At 30.1% G+C, this 21,673-nt stretch overlaps 1 protein-coding gene across 2 annotated transcripts in view; it reads right to left on the bottom strand.

The window, feature by feature from the left end:
- LOC108226729 (protein VERNALIZATION 1-like) overlaps positions 1–18,748 on the bottom strand; it is a 28,691-nt gene extending 9,943 nt beyond the window's left edge. For both annotated transcript variants that reach the window (XM_064079008.1, XM_017401720.2), the window contains exon 1: positions 18,027–18,748. In XM_064079008.1, coding sequence (XP_063935078.1) covers positions 18,027–18,211 — 185 coding nt within the window. In that variant the 5' untranslated portion in view covers positions 18,212–18,748. The remainder of the gene's footprint in view (positions 1–18,026) is intronic.
- Between the last annotated feature and the right edge of the window lie 2,925 nt (positions 18,749–21,673).

The following is a 21,673-nucleotide window of genomic DNA, read 5'->3' as shown; positions in this document are numbered from 1 at the left end:
AACCAAATATAACATATAAATCCTAATATTGTACGGTTAGATAATATTTTATAATAGATCTACATAAATAGATTCGTTTATATGATTAAATTCAAATAATTTTTATAACTTAAAATATAAGTTTTAAATGACTAGACTTGTTAAACTAGATTATTAATAAATAGGAATAACATGTTTAAACTAGAATATACATCAAACTAATCAAAACTTCTAATTTTTGCCTTCAATAATATAGTATATATTTAAGTATCTTTATACACAATATTCTATATTATATATGCATAATATAATTTTGGGTCAGTTTTGGAGAATCTTAAAATGACCTAGGTTTTTCGACTCAATTTGGGGTCAATCTGTAACAGACCTAATTCAAGATTTTGTAACTCGAATTTGTATTTTATTGTTGGAATTCGTCTTAGATAGGGTTTGATATTATCACTCCTAATTCTCATTCTTGTTACACCAATAATATTAAAATGATGATGAAATTTTAGCCACTAATAAATTTAATTTTAATCTAACCTCTTAAATATGTGAATTCATGATCCTACATAACTATTGTTGTTGTACAGATAATCCAGATTTTTAGCAATATTATTTCAGTGTTCTTTTTACTAATTTTTTAAGAATTTGATAATTAGTACAAAATTATCGATTTTATTTCTAACTATGAGATTGTGAAATATCAAGGTGTGTAAATGCTTAAAATAGATCAAAGTAGTTAATCTATAATATCATATCAGATTTCAGTGCTTAAAATGTTTTGTATGTTTGTGTTTTTGTGTGTATACATATGTATATATATATATATAATTATGTTGGTGGTTTAAAGAGATCAATCATATAAGTTTAAATATGTAAACAATTTAGTAGTATTATTATTATATTCTGAACTATATTGCTACAACACATACACATGTGTGTACAGTGTAAGCGTTAATGATTTTATGAATTAAGTACTTGTGGGTGTCATTTAACTCATTTGTTTGATGTCGCTTATGGTATGTTAAGATTTAAATGATAGGGTTAATTTGAAGTGACGATATTTCGTCATAGTTGAAAGTGTTTAAATAAAGCAATGAATGTTATATAAGTCAAAATGTTTGGAAAATGAATTAAAAGGTGTAATTGCATTTTGTCATTAAAAAAATATGTGTATGTTGTATTGTGTTAAAAATATTCTTAATATAATATTATGTGAATATTTGCAGTATAAGATGATTGTTTTTTTTTTTGCTAAATAATATTTGCAGTATAAGATGATTGTTATTTACAAAAGATGAGGATTTGATAATCGTGAAAGAACCATCTTGAATAATGGCATTAAGTTACCTCTACTGGAGAATTTTAGAGGGGTTCCAAAAAAAAAAAACATTTGAAGGATGTGTCAAAGTAGACAATATAGCCCAATTTGAGGTTTGTTTATCACACATCACAAGATTAATGTGTTTTGTATCACTCATAATATTAATTGGAATTGTAGAAAATTTTGACATTCTTTTCTAGAATATTTGAAAATGGTTAGTCTTATTGTTCGTATTTGGTTCAGTTTGAAAAGTCGCATGCATGGAGGAATTTGGTAATCAACAAAGATGAAGTTCATGGCCGGAATCAAGATCTATGACGTGGTTTTGCCGCCGGAGTGTGGTGATTATGTGTTTGGGGGTGCTGAGATTAGGTGTCGAGTTGCTTCCTTGCGCCTTCAACTCGTGTCCCCCCTAATGTGCATATGTACCCTTATAATCAAGCCATGCGTATTTCTAACTTCTAAGGATACCTGGTTCGATTAGAACTAGGCCTTCTGGAGATAAGTCTTAGCCAAGTGGTGTGAGGCCAACTACCTGATTCCTAATCCAAGTACATCATGAATACGACATTATCCCTAACTATTGGAGATAACACTAACAGCTACTTTTCGTATCATGGAAGAAGTCATCCGGTAGAGCCGTGACCATTTTTGAGGTGTAGAGACGAGCCCTTACCCCCGGTGAGGATACCCACCAGAATACAAGGTAAGATCTTTCCCTAACAGATGGAGACATATGATTACCCCAATCTTCCGATGAGGGTAACTCATCAGAAAACAGGATAAGAATCGTCATCACCTCAAGCCCCCGCACGAGGACAACTCGACAGAATACAGGATTGAGGGTTGTAGATCACGCCGGATGAGCCCAGGAACTACCGGATGAGCCTGGGAACTATAGTCTTCATCTCCTCCGGAAGGGTGATCTTTATATCTCTCAGAAGGGTAAGTATATGTATCCCCGGAAAGGTTGTCTTTACGACAGCACACTCTCCCATAGGAAGAGTCTTCTTACAATATATGTTGGTAAAGCATTGTTCTGTAGAACCACGCCCCTAAGGGCGCGTCTCATGTCTTAGACATGGAATTATACGAATCAGGCCACTAAGGGTGCGCCCTGTCTCAGACATGGAATTATACGGATCAGGCCACTAAGGGTCATCTTGTCTAGCTATCTTTCCACTTAACACATTCATCTTCCATTATATGGGGCGCGCCCACTTTAGAACTTGCCCTTTCAGAGGATGCATCCTCTCAACATAGATCGTAAAACATTTCTAAATTATGCACCAGGTACGTTTACGGAGGACTGCACCCTTCGATGCGGACCGGAACTTTCAAGGGTTGCGCCCTTCCTTTATAACCAAGGGCGCACCCTTGCATCTCAGGTAAGACTTTCAACCCAATTCATACCTGCCTAGTCTAGATAAGTACATACCCGGCCCAGTAGGGACCTAGCCAAATTTGGCTATAACACTATCAATACTAAGAAGGCTGGTCCAAGTAAATTTTTGCTAATATTCTCAACAAATACTCCCTCCATCCCAAGCAATTGTATACATTTGGTTGGGACATGGAGACCAAGAAAAAATATAAAAAATGTGTAAAGTTAGATGAAAAATGGGTATAGTGGTGGGACTCATTTATATTTAATAATATATTTGAGATAGTGGAAGAAAGCAGTGGGTGTAATGGTGTTTTATATTATTAAAAGTTACTATTTTCGGAATGTATCGAATTGTTGGGACATCCTAAAAATGAAACTGTATAGGAATGAACGGGACGGAGGGAATAGTAATGTGGAGTCCCGAGAGGACTGAAACACTCTATTGCATTAACACACCGGAGTTATATAAAGACGAGTTATTGTTACACAAATGTAACTTATCAAGTTTTTATTGATATGCTTCTGCTCAAACATTTCATGCATTCTATTTGAATAAAATTCAAATTTTAGTCCGCAAACTTAATCACTTTATAAGTTTTTACAAGAATTTGATTTGATTAGCATCAAAATGTCTCATTAAAAGTTTCTTATATTAATTTACATTCTTATATTAACATTATTGTTATTATATAATTAGTAAAATAAAAAAATTTGCTCAAGAACATGTTAATGTTTTTTTAATGGAGAAAGCTATACTAACTTTCATAAATGGTAAAAAGTTGGAACAATGTTCTAATGTAAAGTATAATCAGTTTTAAAGAGATTTATTAGGTAATTATTTGCTAAATTATATATCATTAAATGTAAATTTTCTTTTTATATTATATATGTTTTAATGTATAAAATTTAATAATACATAAACATAACAAACACACGTATATGGTAAGATTATGATAATCTCGTAACGTAATATCTTAAAATCTTATATGACTTGATTATCAAACATGTTACAGGAACTTAGATTATCACCATCAAATAAATTTTCGCGAGTTTATGAATACATAGACTCTATAACAGAGTTTGAGTTTGTGGATTTATTAACACTATAAGAGAGTTTTTGGTGTGCAAAGCATTACTTAAGAGTTTGTACGTTTAAAAAACAATAGCTGTTCTTCGAGAGTTCATAGGTGTGAAAAGTTAACAGTACTACAAGTGTTCGTGGGCATGAAATATATTAATATGAATAGATAAATATGATGGCGGAGAGAATCCACTTAAGACGAAACAATTAAGAGAGAAAGATATTGATAATACTAATCCTCATCAACATTATAATGATAATAATGAAAGTTATGCGAAAGAGAATGGAATGAAAAGAACATTTTTTAATGATCATGACGAACGTGCTGATGAAGATTAGGGAAGACATCTGATTGGACCTAACTGGACCTCAATTTTTTTATATTTATGATGAACATGATGCTGAAGACGAGGACAACAAGATGCACATTGCACCAAATTGGATCTGATCATATTTCACTTGATTAATATCAGATTAATTATTATTTCAACCGTGCAAGATGGGTGCTATAATATATTAAAATATATTTATATTATTAGATATATAAAAACATTGAATGCTTTGGGATTAGGGGTGTTGCTTTTATTTATATTAATGATTATAAAAAAATTCTTATGAATGAATATTGGAGTTACTTGGTATGTCTTGGGCTCCAAAATTAAATTTCGTGCATTTAAGTATTCTTTTTTGTCAGAATTTAAAGTAATTATTTGATTAATGATAAAAAACATAACCTTAACGACGTATTTTAACATGTAAAAAATATATGATGTCTTATTAAAGTCAAAATTTATGATCCTCAAATATTTTATTTATTAAAATATTGATTATTATATTATGATAGGCTTGAAAAATGGGACGAGGTCTCCCTCTATTATTTGAATTGGGTATTATGATGGCCCGGGACGATATATAGCTTTCCAGTGAGTGTGTTAAGATAATAAGATATGACCATGGTAAGTTCATAACTTAACATTGGACCTGTAATTCAACAATATTTTTGAAGATAACAACATTAACAAAATACTATATATATATCACTAAAGCTACTTTCAACAAAGACATACATTCCCGAATAATATCCTATATTTTATATATTACCAAATTACTATCAACATATATTATAAAATGATAAGAAAAATAAATAACATATATGAAATGTTGATTGTATTTTAGGTAGTGGTAAATTAATATGTTTTTGTCATTCTAGTCGGAGGTCGTAGTCAAGGAAGAGAAAATATAGATTGTTGATGAAAGGTGACAAAATAATGAAAATTATATTGAAAATGAATGAAAGATTTTTGTTGTGCTTGGAATAAATATGAATAACATTATAGTGCTATACATGTAAAGATATTGAAAATATGAATGGGTAATAACCATATGTAGTTTTGAGATAATGTGGAATTTATAAGTACAAAATCATATAAGATATATGTTATATTATTCTAATAAGTGAGACTTTTTAAGAATATTTTAATCAGATAAAATCAATGAAGAAGCACCTGACTTGCTCAATAATGGACGTAGAACGAAGATGGCTTTTAGTCCAGGAGTCAAGTGGGTAGACTCTTGAGGTGTCCAGATACCTTCGAAGGTATGTTAAGTGTCAGCTCAATATAAAACATATATAGGTAATAATTTTTATATTAAGACTTATTATAATGTTATGTCTAGGTCACAAAATAGAATAATTAGAATGGTAAGACTTGTACAACAAGTATGGTAAGTCTTGTATAAGGAGTACGGTAATGCTTGATGTCTACGTATTGGGATAATTATATATACATAGTCATAGTATGTTTAATAACTATACTTGAGATGCATACTTAGATTTCACTTAAGAGCATATGTTTGAATATCGTGAGACTTGAGTGTCCTAGTTTGATTGATTTTATTATTGATAACAGTTTTGATTAATAATAAAAGCTGAGACATGTCTGCTTTATATATTTTGTTTGTGCCCTTTGCATTCGAAAGTGAATCTCTTATTTTTTATTCCTACCAAAACCCAAGGTTTATGATGGATTGAGTTAAGAAAATGTTCGGGAATTGATTTGTATGGTGGCAAAGTATGATGAAGGCTTTGCTGATAATAAAAAATGAAAATTGAGTACATAAAGTTAAGGTGGGGCATAAATAATGTTGCACCATAGATCCATCATGATGTTCTTAAGAAGTTGTTTCACAAGAAATATTTGTTTGGACTTGAGATGTAAGAAAATGGAAGGGATCATTGCAATTGTTTCAGTGTCTTGATCATCTAGGTGAATGATACCAGTAGTATTATTCCAGAGGCTGAAGGATTGAGAAAGCAAGAATCAGGTGACTCATCTTGTACGAAGATACCTGTGGTTGATACACATGATTTTATATATGAATATGTAATTTTGTAAAAAATATTAGAGGCTTGGAGGGTACGAATGGAATATAGCAACATTTCAAGCGTTCAAGGGAGGCATTGGCACCGATAGTTTGATGTCGATTGTCAATTCGGTTATGAAATTGTATTGCGTTAAGGGGAGGACTTTTGGTGTGAGCCCAATATAATGGGATAGTCATGGGTGATCTAATACATATATAGATAATAATGATATGTTAAGATTATTATTATAAAAGTTATATCTGTTGGTGTGAGCCTAATATAATAGTATAATTATGGATGATCTAATTCACATATGAGGAATAACAATATATCAAGACAATTATTATAAAGATTATGTACAAGTCACCAAAATTAGGTAATTAAATATCAAGAATGGTAAGACTTGTACCACAACTATTACCAATGGCTATATACATAGCTTTGCGTATGTTCAAGCCTTCAAGGTGCAGACTAAAATAGGCTTACAAGTAATTTGCGACAAAAATACAAGTTTAAAGGTGACTTTGTGTGTGCTATATATTTTTTATGTGCTCTGCGTTATATATTCGAGACATGCAATAAAGCAATTTTTTGGCCTGGTGGAAAATAAGGTGGAAGAGCACATACAAAATATATATTTTTGTGTGCTTCGTTAAAATTTGTTTAATTTTTCTTTTTTAAAATTTGTTTAATATTTTTGCTAATAAAAATAGACTTGAATAAGATATGTCCAAAAGAGAACTATTACCATTTTGTGTTGTATATTTGTTACTTTGTGCAGTTATATATAATTATATGTTGTAAATTTGTGCATTTTGCAAGTTAAGTTAATTGGGCAACGATGACAAAATTAATTAATACAATTTTTTGAGAAATTTATTAGTTAAATGAAAACATTCTAAAATTTTCTGAAAAGTGGAATGAAATTTACTCCCAAAACAGTTAATAGTATCAAAATTCTTAATCAAATACTATTGTAAAACTCATAGAAAAAACAATCTCAAAATAAGACGGGAAATCATAAGTATATCCTTCGGAGAAAAAGGGATTTTTTTAGGATGAACTTTTGTAGAACTCAAATACTTGTTCGATTCCTCTCGGCGGATGATCTCAAGTTATCAATAGGTAATGCTAGTTAAATATAAACGAATTTTCTATGATGTGCCTAAGGGCACACAATAGTCACTAATTCCCATGAGAATTTTAGCTTTTGATTGGTGGATGGATAATAAATGTAAATGGCCCCGCTGCATTCACATCAATTCCACCAATCAAAACAAGCCATTTTCATGAAAGTTGGTGCTTATTGTGTGCCTTCGAGCACACATTAGAAAGACCGAAATATAAATATCATTATCCAATTTTGACAGCCCGGGCAGACAAAAGCTGCAGATGGGACTGCCCTCTAGTATCTACGTGCTCGGGGATTAATTAATTTATAAGTAAAGGAAAGAGTATATAGTTTTCATCCTCAATTTTTTTTAAAGTTAATTTAAAACGGAGACTGTATATCCTCTTTTAAACACGTACGTTGCTCATTTGATATGTCGATACTATCTGTAATATGAGATAAATTACAAATTTATATCTAATCTATAAGACTATATATGTCATGAATGATCTTGTTGAACTCGTATTTATAAATACTTTAATATGGTGAAGTTTTTATATTTAATATTTATACGAAATTAAAGATATTCACAATTAAAAATGTGTATTAATAAGCATGATAAAAATAAATAAGAGAAGTATTAAGAGAAGGGCGGAGGTGCTCCTACAAACCACTTAAAGTTTGGTGCATGCCAGCTTTTAAGGCCGCGGCTATGGGCCAGTGACCTGCTGATAAAATCATGTCCATGCCACATATTTTGTGCATAAGTTAACGGTATAGTTTTTATTATTACTGTATCTAAAATTATTTTAAATTTTTATTAAGCACATAAACTTCCAAATCAACTAAATTTGCATGTTTGTTATTAAGTTTAAAAAGTTAGATATATGAGAAACTTACAAATATATCATATCCTAAATATAAAGTGTTTAAGTATTAAAAGACTGACTTCAAAGTGAGGGTCTAATTTACAAAACATATTAGAATGATAATAAAAATATGAATATGAATGTATTAATAAAAATATGCACCTAAAATTTCTCAATAAATTTGATTTGTGTTTCATTATTATATTAACGGTTTTTCTACACACACTAGGCACCAAATTTTATAGGTTTGGTGGTTTTTGATTGGCTCATACTTCTTTATAATGGTGGACCCCCTGCAAATTTACCAACCACACCAATCAAAATCCACCAAAATTATAGAATTTGGTACTTACCATGTGCCCATGGGCACACACGAGACAAACCCTTATATCAAATTCGGAATTTGAAAGTTTGAAAGTTGGATCTTCAATGCTAATTTATAAATAATATATATCAATGGAACATAAAATTAATAGATTTAAAAGCTATGTACAATTTAGTCGAAAAAATAGCCTTACAAAACAAGATCATAATTTTATCTCAGAAAATTTTACATTTATTTTAAGATATATAGTTAAAAAGAGAAAAGCAAGTCCAGAGAAATCTGAAATAGGATAAATTGCATAAACTTGCATTACATAATAATATTTTTTTAAACCTTTTCTACATTATTTTACTTTACACTAATTTCATAAAATATATTAAAAGAGCAATTTATTTTAACATAATATCCGGTGAGAAGTACATGACCCTAGTATAGTTGCAAAGCATACTAGATTAACTCACTCTTCTATTGGAGATAAAGATCAACTTTTAAATGTCAGTTCTTTCTTTATCATTCAAAAATTCTTTGTCCTGTCTCCCTACTCCCTGACTTTGCAATTATTCAAGAAAATGGTGCAAGAAGGACAGGAAAAGGCAAATGTCATAATCAAAGAAAAACATGCACTGGAGTACCAGTGTACCACCCTGTCATCAGACTGTAGTGCAATTTTCAGGGTTGAGCGCATGGGGTGAAAAAAACCATAACCTTGCATGCAACACACCAGGAGTGATCGCGGTGCGGGCGGTGCGGTTTTTCGCTAAAACCACGAACCAAACCGCGCATACGGTTTGGTTGAAAACTCAAACCGCAACCGCACCACGCTAGCATATAAACCGCGTAAACCGCACCACAAAAATGCGGTCTGGTGCGGTGCGGTTTGTATGCTTAAGAATAAATATTTTTAGTTGAAGTTAGAAGTAAAATTTAAATATACAATAATTAAAAACTTTGCATGTAATGAATTTATATGATATTTATCATTTCAGAGCTACAACAACTACTAAAATAACACAAACAAAAATTTAAATATGATAATAAATATGAGTACTAACTACTAAGAAACATATTATAATAATATAATCATTTCATACAAATTTGGTATAATAGTAATGCAAGATTGATAAAATAATAATTAACTATTATTTGAAGAGATTTAACAAACATATATAACATAATTATAAATAATATATACTAGCTTATAACCCGTGCAATGCACGGGCGGTAATAATATTTGCTATTTTATCGTATATATTTTAACTTAAACTAATATTATTGTGAGAATAAAATTATGATATAATAATATGATTAAATAAATTTTTTATTTAACAGACATATATTATTGTGAGAATAAAATTATGATATACGTAGCCCGTGTTAATTGTAGAAGATCCGTTTTTTAGTCAGAATATAAAAAAGATAATGTGTTTTTGTTAAAAAGGTAATTACTATATTTTTCGATGTTATTTTAAATAATGGAGTTTTTTAGTTAGAAAATATAAAAAATAACATATTTTAGTTAAAAAGAATAATTGGTATATAAATAGGTCCGTATTTTGGCCCAAGTATCGACCGATCAAATTTTTTAATGTTTCGGTTTTAATATTATAATATTTTTTAAGGTTTGACTTTAGTTTTGGTATAGTCAAATAGGTTTTATATGTGTTTTATGTTTTGATCGTATATTTGTTTTATGTTTTGATTTGTTTATATTTTATTTGAAGCCCACTAATTTTGTTTGAAACCCGCTAATTATAAAAGTCCGTATAAAAGCCCGCGTACCGACCGATCAAACTTTTAATGTTCCGGCTTTAATAGTATAGTATAGATGTATAATATAATTTTATTTGACAATCACTAATATATATATATATATATATATATATAATAATATTGCGGTGCGGTGCGGTTTGAACCGCACTACTAATATGTCAAACCATAATCCGCACCACACCGCGCGGTTTGTGAAAAATTCAAACCGCAACCGCACCACGAAAATTAAAAATCGCGTTTTGTGGTGCGGTGCGGGCGGTTTATGCGGTGTGTGCGGTTTTTTGATCACCCGTGCAACACACCAAGTCTCAAATTAGAAAGAGTTTCCCTCAACTTAACTTCTTTAAAAGCTTAATTATATGATAATTTATATTCGATTAAGTTTTAATTCGACTAATTAAGTTTTAATTCGACTTATTTATTATATGATAACTTATATTCGACTAAGTTTTAATTTGAATTGAATACACCTGATTTTGACTCATACTAAACCAGATATTATAAAATATAACTAGCTATATTTAACAAAATTAATAAGTAATAATGAAGGTTGAATTAGACTTTTAGGTCATGTGATACGACTCGAATCAATTAGCTTAGTTAGGGGTGTCAAACGGATAATTCGGATACGGATCTGCCTGTATCCGGATCCGGATCCGAATCCGAAAATCCATATCCGTATCCGTATCCGAATCCGAAATTTTTTAAAGGATGATATCTGAATCCGGATCCGACGGATACTATCCGGATTCGTATAATATCCGGATCCGAATCTGATTTTTAATCAGAATTTTTATTTTTCTATTAAAATTTCTAAAAAATCATAAAAAATAGTAAAAACAAAAAAATAATGTTTAAAAACTGAGTAAAAAATTTAAAATCATTAATGAAGGTTTATATTAATTCAAAATTTAATTCTTATTAATCTTTCAATATAAATTTGTTGTCTTTAAAATATTAAACTCAAATAAAATTATGATATATGTCTATAATATTTTAAAATTATACAAAATTTATATAAATATATTATTTTATGTATACATATATAAATACACACATTATATAGTTATTGAATAATATTAATAATATATGATATTTAATATCATATATATTTAATTTCGGATGCGGATATTATCGGATACGAATATGCCTATATCCGTATCCGTATCCGGAATTGTCGGATTCGGATGCGGATAATATCCGCTTTGTCTCGGATACGGATAATATCCGCTTTATCTCGGATACGAATGCGGATTTTTCGGACGGATATCGGATTTTTCGGACTTTTTTGACAGCCCTAAGCTTAGTGGCATTGTCAAATCCGATTACTTCTACCCAATTAATTAATCACACTTATTCAGAGGGGTGTATTGGATTGGGATTTTAAAGCATTTTTTTGCATTCATGAAATCCGAGGGTATTCGATTGGGATTGTTTGAAATCCATTAAAATCTTGAGGTATTCAATTGGGATTTTAAATTATGCTACAAAATCTGGTGGTATTCAATTGGGATTTTAAATTATGCTTTAAAATCCGATGGTATTCAATTGGGATTGTTTAAAATCCATTAAAATCTGATGGTATTCAAATGCTGATGGATTTTTTTTCATTTCATAAAATGATGGATTTTGTGGCATTCTTCAGTGTATTTTAAGTTTTTTGAAATCCCACCAAATTCAATGGGATTTTGAAGCATTGTACTTAAATCCTATCAACTCTGCGACATTTCATCAAGAATCCGCACAAAATCAAAATCCCATACAATCCATTAAAATCCATAAACTAAAAACAATGCATTAAAATCCCAATCGAATACACCCCCGTCAGTTTGATTACCAGCATGTCAACTCTGATTACTTTCTTAATTAATCTATGATTATTTTTTTAGTTGATGTGTTAATAATTAAAATGTGGTTTTGTTTTTAATATATGACGAATAATTTCACTCCACTGAAAATATGTTAATCATGAATAATTTAACTCATCCATGTCAACATATATATACTTGTAATATGGTTAATGTTGATGAATAACTTCTTCAGATGTATTATAATAAAATAACTGATAATGAACATTAATAACTTATAATGAAGTTTGAATTAGGTTTTTAAGTCTCGTGATACGAATACATGAACTTGATTATTGCAAGTCAAATCCAATTACTTTTATCCAATGAAAACCATACATAGTTAGCTTGATTATAAGAAAGTCAACTATGATCACTTTTTTAGTTGATGTATCAATAATTAAAGTACGATTTTATTTTATATACATGATAAATAATTTCACTCCATTCAAAAAATGTTACTCGTGAATCATTCATCTCATCACATCACTATAAAAAAAATCGAACAAAATCATCCGTCAACATTGATTTGGTATGGGTATATACGGTCGATTTTGCGAGTTAAACATAGTCACGTCACTCTTGTAACCGATCACGTAATTTTGATCGGTTAAAATCTGATGGAGTTGTGCCATCCAACTGAATGGCATTGTTATTGTCAAAACGGACGCTCTGTCAGTTTTGTTCAATAACTTTTTGAATGTCGGTTTTATGCGATTGATTTTGTCTGATTTTTCGAGTACACCCATAAATATGTACTTGTAACAATATTAATGTTGATGAATAACTTGACTCGTCTACATTCACATTCTTAATTGTGAAGAACAAGAATATTTTGACTCATTTACCCTCGCAAATACTAACATATTTCATCGGGATTTGATTTTTACCATAAAACTCCATGATTTACTGGGATTGGGTTTTTACCATAAAACTCCCTGCTAACAAGTTGGCAGTATATCAAAGAAATTACACAGGCAGCAGCACGGGACAAAGTCAAAAGCTGATAAACAACTAAACCATTAAACATCCATATCACCAAAGCTGATAAATAACTCAATAAGAGTAATGCTACATGCACATAAACTCCTACAGAATTTTTTCACAGAATGACGTGGCAGAGCCACCTGCGCATAACAGTAATGGGCCTTGTCGGCCACTAATTTTGTATACAGCTTTTTTTTTCATATTTTTTTTTAGTTCACTTGCAAAATGTTAAATTTAGTTTTTATTTTTCTTATACTTTTCATTTTTTATATTTAATGATTGTATAATTTTTATATTATTTACTTTTCACTTATATTATTAACTTTTCACTTATGTTATTTATTTTTTACATTTAATACTTGTTGAGTTTTATATCTAAATTTTTATAAAAAAATTCACAAAAAATAAATTTTTTGTTTTTGTCACCCACTATGCTTGTACACATATATTTTATTTTCATTTTTTTATTCGAAAATTGAAATTGATTTGATGTTTAGTGTACTTACAGAAAGGTTAGTTTTATTTTTTCAACTTCTTATACTTTTCACTTTTATTATTTATATATTTTCTATATTATTTACTTTTTATATTTAACACTTTTATATTTTTAATTTTGACCTTTTATATCAAATTTTTTAAAAAAAACAATCTTGTACTCTTGTCGGCCACGATACTTGTATTTATAAAAAAGTTATTTTTATTTTTTCAATCTCTTACACTTTTAACTTTTTTTATTATTTATATCTTTCTTATATAATTTATTTTTTCATTTAATACTAGTTATAAATTCTTTTAAAGTACATTGAATAGATGTCTAATTTTTTTTTATCAATTTCTCAAAAAGTTTAATTTTATTTTAAAGATTACAAATATGAATTATAGTTACTACTAAATAAAGATGTATAATTTCACTTAAAAAAAAGTAATAAAAACTTGTAAAGAAGCCGGTGTCTTTCTAACTTCTGATGTTTGAGCTCCCCGCAAAACAAATCGGTTTCTTCCTCTTCTTCCTCTGCTAACAGAGCTACTCAAAATATCCACAAAGCATTATCATCGCATCCAGGTATGATATCTATATTCTAATTTATTTATTTTGTATATTGTTGAATATGTTTCATTAGCTCTGTATATGTTTCATTAATAGATTGTTAAGCTCTATTATTGTGAAGCTCTTCATATAAATCTACATGTATATGTTTAAGCTCTATTGTGTATTGTTAAACTCTGTTGTATATTGTTAAACTTTATTCATATATTTTGAAATACAGAATGGAATGTGATAAATCTACAACAAACACAAAATTAGTAGAAGAACCAATGTTTTTTGATTCCTATGAACAAGTCCTCCAATATTATGAAAACTATGCTAAACAAGAAGGTTTTGCTGTGTTTTCACGGACATCAACCAAAGGGGAAGGAAATAAAATATACAAAATATTGTCATGTTGTAGAGAAGGTCAGAGAGTTTCTAAATCAAAAAATGAGTTTCGTATGAAACCATATGCTGGGACAAACTGTAAGGCAAGAATAAATATATTATTGGTCCTGATGGAGGTTGCATAGTGAATTCTCTTGAGCTGAAACATAATCATGTATTGAGTCCAGAAAAATCTCGATTTTACCGATGCAATAGAGTTCTAAATCCACTTATCAAGAGAAAACTTGAAATTAATGATGTAGCAGGGATTAGACCTAATAAGAGTTACATGTCTATTGTGGTAGAAGCAGGGGACCACAAAATGTGCCTTTTACTGAAAAAGATTGCAGAAATTTTCTTGATCAGGTAAGACGTTTAAGACTTGGTGAAGGTGATGCCAATGCCATCAACAAATATTTTCTCAAGATGCAAGCAGACAATTCAAATTTTTTCTACATCATGGATTTGGATGAAGCAGGTCAGTTAAAAAATCTATTCTGGGCTGATGCAAGAAGTAGGGTTGCATATGAAGAATTTGGTGATGTTATTACTTTTGACACAACATACTTGACAAATAAATATGACATGCCGTTTGCACCATTTGTGGGAGTAAATCATCATGGACAATCAATCTTACTTGGTTGTGGGTTAATCTCAAAGGAGCATAGTGTAACTTTTAGTTGGTTGTTCAATGCATGGCTTACGTGTATGTCAGGTCGTGAACCAAAAGCCATCATCACGGATCAAGATAAAGCTATGCAAATTGCTATTGCGGAAGTATTTCCAGAAGCTCGGCATAGATGGTGCTTATGGCATATAATGAAAAAGTTGCCAGAAAAGTTGAAGGGTTATGAAGAGTATGATTCTATCAAATTTTTTCTGAAAAATGCCGTGTACAATTCCCTAAGTAGAGATGAATTTGAGGAAAGTTGGAATAATATGATTGAAAGGTTTGAGCTCCAAGATAATGAGTGGTTAACTGGACTATACAGTGAGAGGTGTCGTTGGGTGCCAATTTATGTGAAGGATATTTTTTGGGCTGGTATGTCTACTACACAACGTAGTGAGAGTATGAACTCATTTTTTGATGGGTATGTCAACTCAAAAACAACTTTAAAGCAGTTTGTAGAACAATATGACAATGCACTTGCAAGTAAAGTGGAGAAGGAGAATCAAGAAGAATTCAACTCGTACAACTCAATGTATCCATGCATTACAGATTATGAGATGGAGAAACAGATTCAGTCTCTTTATACAAATTCAAAGTTTAAAGAGTTTCAGCAAGAATTGAAAGGAAAACTTTATTGTGAAGTTTTTCCAATCCAAAATGATAGCTCAAAGTACGAAGTTGTTGAAGATTGTAGGTTTGGTGAAAAAAGAAGGCATGTGTCTTATAAAGTAAACTTTAAAGAAGTTGATGGGGAAGTCATCTGCAACTGTAAGTTGTATGAATTTAGAGGAATATTGTGTAGACATGCAATTTCAGTTCTGATTCACAAAAGAGTTTATGAGATTCCTTCTAAATATATCATGAGTAGATGGAGAAAAGATATAAAAAGATGTCATACTCGGGTGAAGATAAGCTACAATACTATGGCAGTGAACATAGAGACACAAAGATTTGAAAAGATGTGTGAAGCTTTCTATAAGGTCGCTGAGATGGCTATGGATAGTGATTCAAAGTGTGAAAAAGTGGTGGAAAGAACAGGTAAACTGAAGAATTTTTTTGATGATCATACTAGTTCTGATAAGGTCGTCCCCCAACCAATAGAAAAATATCCAGGGTTGAGAAAGCCATCACAAAGAAAAAAGGAAGTAAAAAGAAAAAAGTTGAGAAAACATAAGAAATCTAAAATTATTGCACATGTATTATTATTAATTATTATTTTGTTCATTTTGTAGTAATGTTTATGTTTGATCAGGACACATCTTCCAAATGCTATCAAAATATTGTTGAGCTACAAAACTCAAATGATTTTCAGATACCAGAAAATCAAAGAAAAACTTATCAGGTATTTACTTCTACCTAATTATTCATTTTTTGTAAAAAAAATCCAAGTACTTATGAAATATTAAGTTATTTTTTAATTTTAAATTTTTCAGGAGCATTTAAGTAGTTTGGAAAAAAGTACCTACAATCATGAGCATCACTTACCTAGTAGTGATGATTTTGTTTCTGCACCATTTTCTTATTATACTCCTCAGGTTGGCTTTGAGGTATAAAATTTGTTTACAATAGGATTATAATATTTTATTTTAGTTAAACTGTTTATATTAATTTAATTTTGTATATATTATCAGGTAATTCCTCACTGGAGTCATGATCATGCTACAACAATTGTCATTTGGCAGGAACACATATGAGCATCCTATCCTCATTTAGTTGAAATCACGGAGAAGTGGAGAACAGAGATAATGAATGAGAAGTTGAATATTTATGAATGTACTCTTTTGTTATTTGACCTAGTGTGTGAAGATTTGATAATTTTGATTTGAAGACAAATATGTCATGATTGTTATGGAGATGTATTTTATAATTATTCTTTCGTATTAACTAAGATTCTTATATTATTATGCACCTTTTAAAGTTGAGTTTAAATATTTAATTTTAAGACTTTAGATAATTTATGCTTACGTAATAGTTGAAAAACTAAAAACAATATTTTATATGTGAATTAAACACCAAATCATTTTCAATTTTTTGACATAAAATATTAGACATAGAATTTTATAACTAGTATTACATGTAAAAAATAAAAAAAGTGAAATGTTTAAGAGGTTAAAAAATTTAAAATAACCTTTTTGTAAGTGAACTAAATGTCAAGTTAGTTTAAATTTTTAGATAAAAAAATAAAAATAGACGTTGGGCGTACAAATATAGTGGCCGACAAGTGTAAAAGATTATTTTTTTTTAAAAACAATTGATATAAGAAGTCAGATATAAAAAATTATACAAGTGTTAAATATAAAATATAAATAATATAAGTGAAAAGTTAATAATATAAGTGAACAGTAAATAATATAAAAATTATACAATCATTAAATATAAAAATTGAAAAGTATAAGAAAAATAAAAACTAAATTAACATTTTGCAAGTAAACTAAAAAAAATATGAAAAAAAAAAGCTGTATACAAGATTAGTGGCCGACAAGGCCCATTACTGTCATGCGCAGGTGGCGCTGCCACGTCATTCTATGAAAAAATTCTGTAGAGGTTTATGTGAAAAAATTCTGTAGAGGTTTATGTGCATGTAGCATTACTCAATAACTAAACCATTAAACAACCATATCGCCAACTCCACAGTCAACAAACACTAAACACAGCTTAACAATCAATCTGTTGGATTGACCAGTACTTGATCAAACTCAAAATTCATGAACAAACAAACAAACATACATATATATTACATAATAATCACAATATAACAATATCTTACTGAATTCAAGTGGGAGAAGCAGGCAGGCAGGCAATATAATGAGAAAAAGCGATCCAAGTCGGAGAAGCAGAGCAGGCATGGTGAGTACATTATAAGCTAAAAACGACATCGTTTTCGTGTGTACCTTTCACCGCTGTGGAACTCATACATCTTGTCACGGCTAGTGAAAATATGCACAGCAACATCCACATCGCACAGAATCGAAAGCTCCTTAGCCTTCTTGATCAATCCTGGCCGTCGCTTCGAAAATGTCACTTGTCGATTCGCCTTGTCTTCGATCTTCTTCAATTCAACCTTTCGTCTTCCCATTTAAACCCTAACCCTAACCCTAACACTACTCGTGCTTTCAAATTTGGGGGAAACACGTGTACGTATATATATGTGTGTGTATGACTGATCTTTTTTGTAATGGAAAGAAGAAAGTGATGATTCTGTGGCACTGTGTGTGAATATCACCGTCGATTCTTTACTCATAGTTGTTTTCTGCCTGACACGTGGCTTTTCACGGTGAAATTTTGTTTCTTCGTCTCTATACTTGTTTCACAGTAAAGTGACGATGCTAAGATTTATTTGTTAGACCGAGTGAGTGCAGTCCCAAATAAATATCTTTCGCCTGCTTTTAGCAAATTTATTGCTTCCTTTTACTTTTCTTGAAATAGCATTTCTTTGGATTATCAAAATACATGTGGCCACAATATGTGAGACAAGTGGAGGTGAGTGAGCGGGCAGGGTTGGCATGGAGTTTTAAAAATTCAATTCATACTTAAAATATTTTTGAATTTTCAGTAAAATTTAAATATAAATATTAATGTTCATAGCTGTTAAATTCAAATTTGATAATTTAAAAAAAAAAAATTGAACTAAAAATAGGTGCAATACGGTTTGGTAACGCACTAATAATACACCAGAATCACTTACACACACACAAATATGTATATATATATTTCATTATATAATTTTATTACGTATTATTACGTCATATGACATCATCAAATATTCATAGCTAGTCATGAAATATTTATATTTATATTTTTAGCTGATATTTTATATTTTTGTAACACATGGTTCTCGATCTTTATAAATAATATATTATGATTCACTTTTACTCTTTTAAATGGTGTTATACTCAGCATATATATAGAAAGCACTTATTCGTACTGTTTGCGTAAAAAGTCAAGAAATATTTATAAGAAGTTGAGAATACTAATTTTTGTCTCATGACTTTTTATTTTTTCAAACATTTTAATCATTTATAAGTCCTAACCTGATTCTAACTTCCATCTCAGTTGTTTATTTTAAGCCAGGAGCAATAATTTTAATCACCCGAACTATTTCTATAGTATGTAAAAGGGAAAATAGATTTTTTTGCCACCCAACTTATTATTTATTTAGAAACCTACCACTGAACTATGATTTTTTCATTTTTTGTCACTAATGTTAGGTTCAGATTTTTTTTATCACTAACGTTAGGTTCGCATTTGATTATTAACACTATGTTATTCTTTCTAACATTATTAAAATATAGTGTTAATCTGCAATATTATGGTGATCTGATATGTGTCTATATCTTTATACTTCCTCTGCCCCCCTCATTTCTTTACGTTATTTTTTGACACGTTTTTCCACGCTCATTTAAAGTAGAGTTCCATAATATATTTTTAAAATTTTTTTTCTTTGAATAAAAGTTTGATGTTAAAATTTTTATTCAAAAAAAGAAAATTTTTTTTAAGAAAAAGTCACGAAACTATACTTTATAGACTCCTAAAAATTTTGGTTTCAAAAATTATTTTATTTTATTTTTTCTGAATAAAATTTAACGTTTGAATTTAACGTTGGTTTTTTGTTCTTCAAAAAAAACGTTGGATTTTATTTTTTCTTCAAAAAAAATTAGATTTTTTTGATCACAACGTTAAATTTTGATTTGATTACTAATAATATGTTATTTTTTTAGCATTATAACAATACAGTGGTAGTCTGCAATATTATGGTGATATAGTCATCTATATGTGCCCTAGGTAAAAAAATTCTGAGTAAAAAAATTTAAACTCTCGTCTTCCAAGATAAACTACCTAGTACACATATGGAGTACTACATATAAAGATAGAGGCACATATCAGATCACCATTATACAGCAGACTACTACTATATTTTAATAATGTTAAAAAGAATTACATAGTGTTAATAATTAAATCTGAACCTAACGTTAGTTACAAAAAATATCTGAACCTAACATTAGTGACAAAAAAAAATATAGTTCAATGGTAGGTTTCTAAATGTTAGGTCCAATCAGACGTAGAAGGGGGGGTTGAATACGTCGTACCAATTTTCTTCGATTTAATTTAATTGCGGATAATCTTTGTTTAGGTCCATGTTAAATCAATCGTAAATAAATAACTCCAGCAAGTCGGGGAATATTCTTGTATTAGAAATAATCCTCGGGTGCTACAAATTCCAACACAAGTGTCGGCTGCAGAGACTACAATCACTCTATTACAAACTCTCGATAAATACGATCTTCTAATTGAACTCTCGAGAACGTGTATAGTGTGTGCACTTACAAAGTGTGTAGTTGTTTTCAAATGAAAACATCAACCTCTATTTATAGGCTTTCCAACAACTAACCATGGTTAACGAGTTCGTCCTGGACGACTTCGTTTTATAAAAATAAGTCTAACTCCAAATGTATGCAGGAAGTGGCGCCAACTTGATATACATATATATTTGTATATATATATATAACAAAGTTGCGCTTCAATCACCACTTACTGCATTGCCTTCACTTAGAATAAATCTAAGTAAATTGAGAGAAGGGGAGTGCATGAAGAGGAGGCGCAACATTTGACTTTTGGTCAAATGTTGCGCTTCAACATTCATTATACAGTGTCCTCTTGAGTTTGTACTTGGAGAAAACTTCAAGGGGTGAAAGTTGCGCCAAGGGGATTAAGTGTAGAGGCGCAACATTTGACCGGGTCAAATGTTGCGCTTCTTCAGTGTTATCCTTCTACTGTAAAGTGACTTAGTCTCTCAAAGTGAAGAATTCTAGCGCAGGTTTTGACTTGGTCAAACCTTGCGCTAGAACAACCACTTCACTGTACCAGTACTTAGAAAATATTCTAAGTAACAATAGTTGACTTGAGTCAACAGTTGCGCTCCTCTTGATGCTTGACTATATTTTTACTTTTAAAAGAAATATATACATATGTATATTTATATGTATATATATATTATTAATTGATTTATTAATAACTTGAATTAATTGCTTATTCAAGAAATTATCAATTAATGCCACATATATAAATATATATCCATACGTATATTTTAATTTTAATTTCAACAGAAGCTCGATTGACTTGATCAATTAATCCGTTGATCGAATCCACTGAATACTTTCGTATGTCCTGACGTCCTGTGCACTGGTCTGGTTCACGAACGACTCGAACTGAAATAATTCTTTGAATCCTTTGCTTGATAATATACTTGATCAGTCATTCCGGGTTAGATGTTGCTTCGATAAATTTGATTATAAATAATCAAATCAAATATACTGGAATCTTCTGGTCTTTGATACTTGACCTTCAGGCAACCTTGATAGCAGACACATTGAACTTTATTCTTCACTGAGGCTTGAACATATTAATGAACTTCTTTCAGTGGACGGATGCTCGTCTCACATATCTTGATTGTCTTTGTCTGTTCGTATCGAATCTCCAACCTGTAGATTCCTGTATTATACTTACGTATTGTTTCCTGTCTTTCGTTGAGTTGAGTTAT

Source organism: Daucus carota, chromosome 6, assembly GCF_001625215.2.
Source record: "Daucus carota subsp. sativus chromosome 6, DH1 v3.0, whole genome shotgun sequence".
Taxonomy (NCBI): Eukaryota; Viridiplantae; Streptophyta; class Magnoliopsida; order Apiales; family Apiaceae; genus Daucus; species Daucus carota.
Note: the sequence above shows the minus strand (reverse complement) of the source record. Positions and strands in the feature narration are given on the sequence as shown.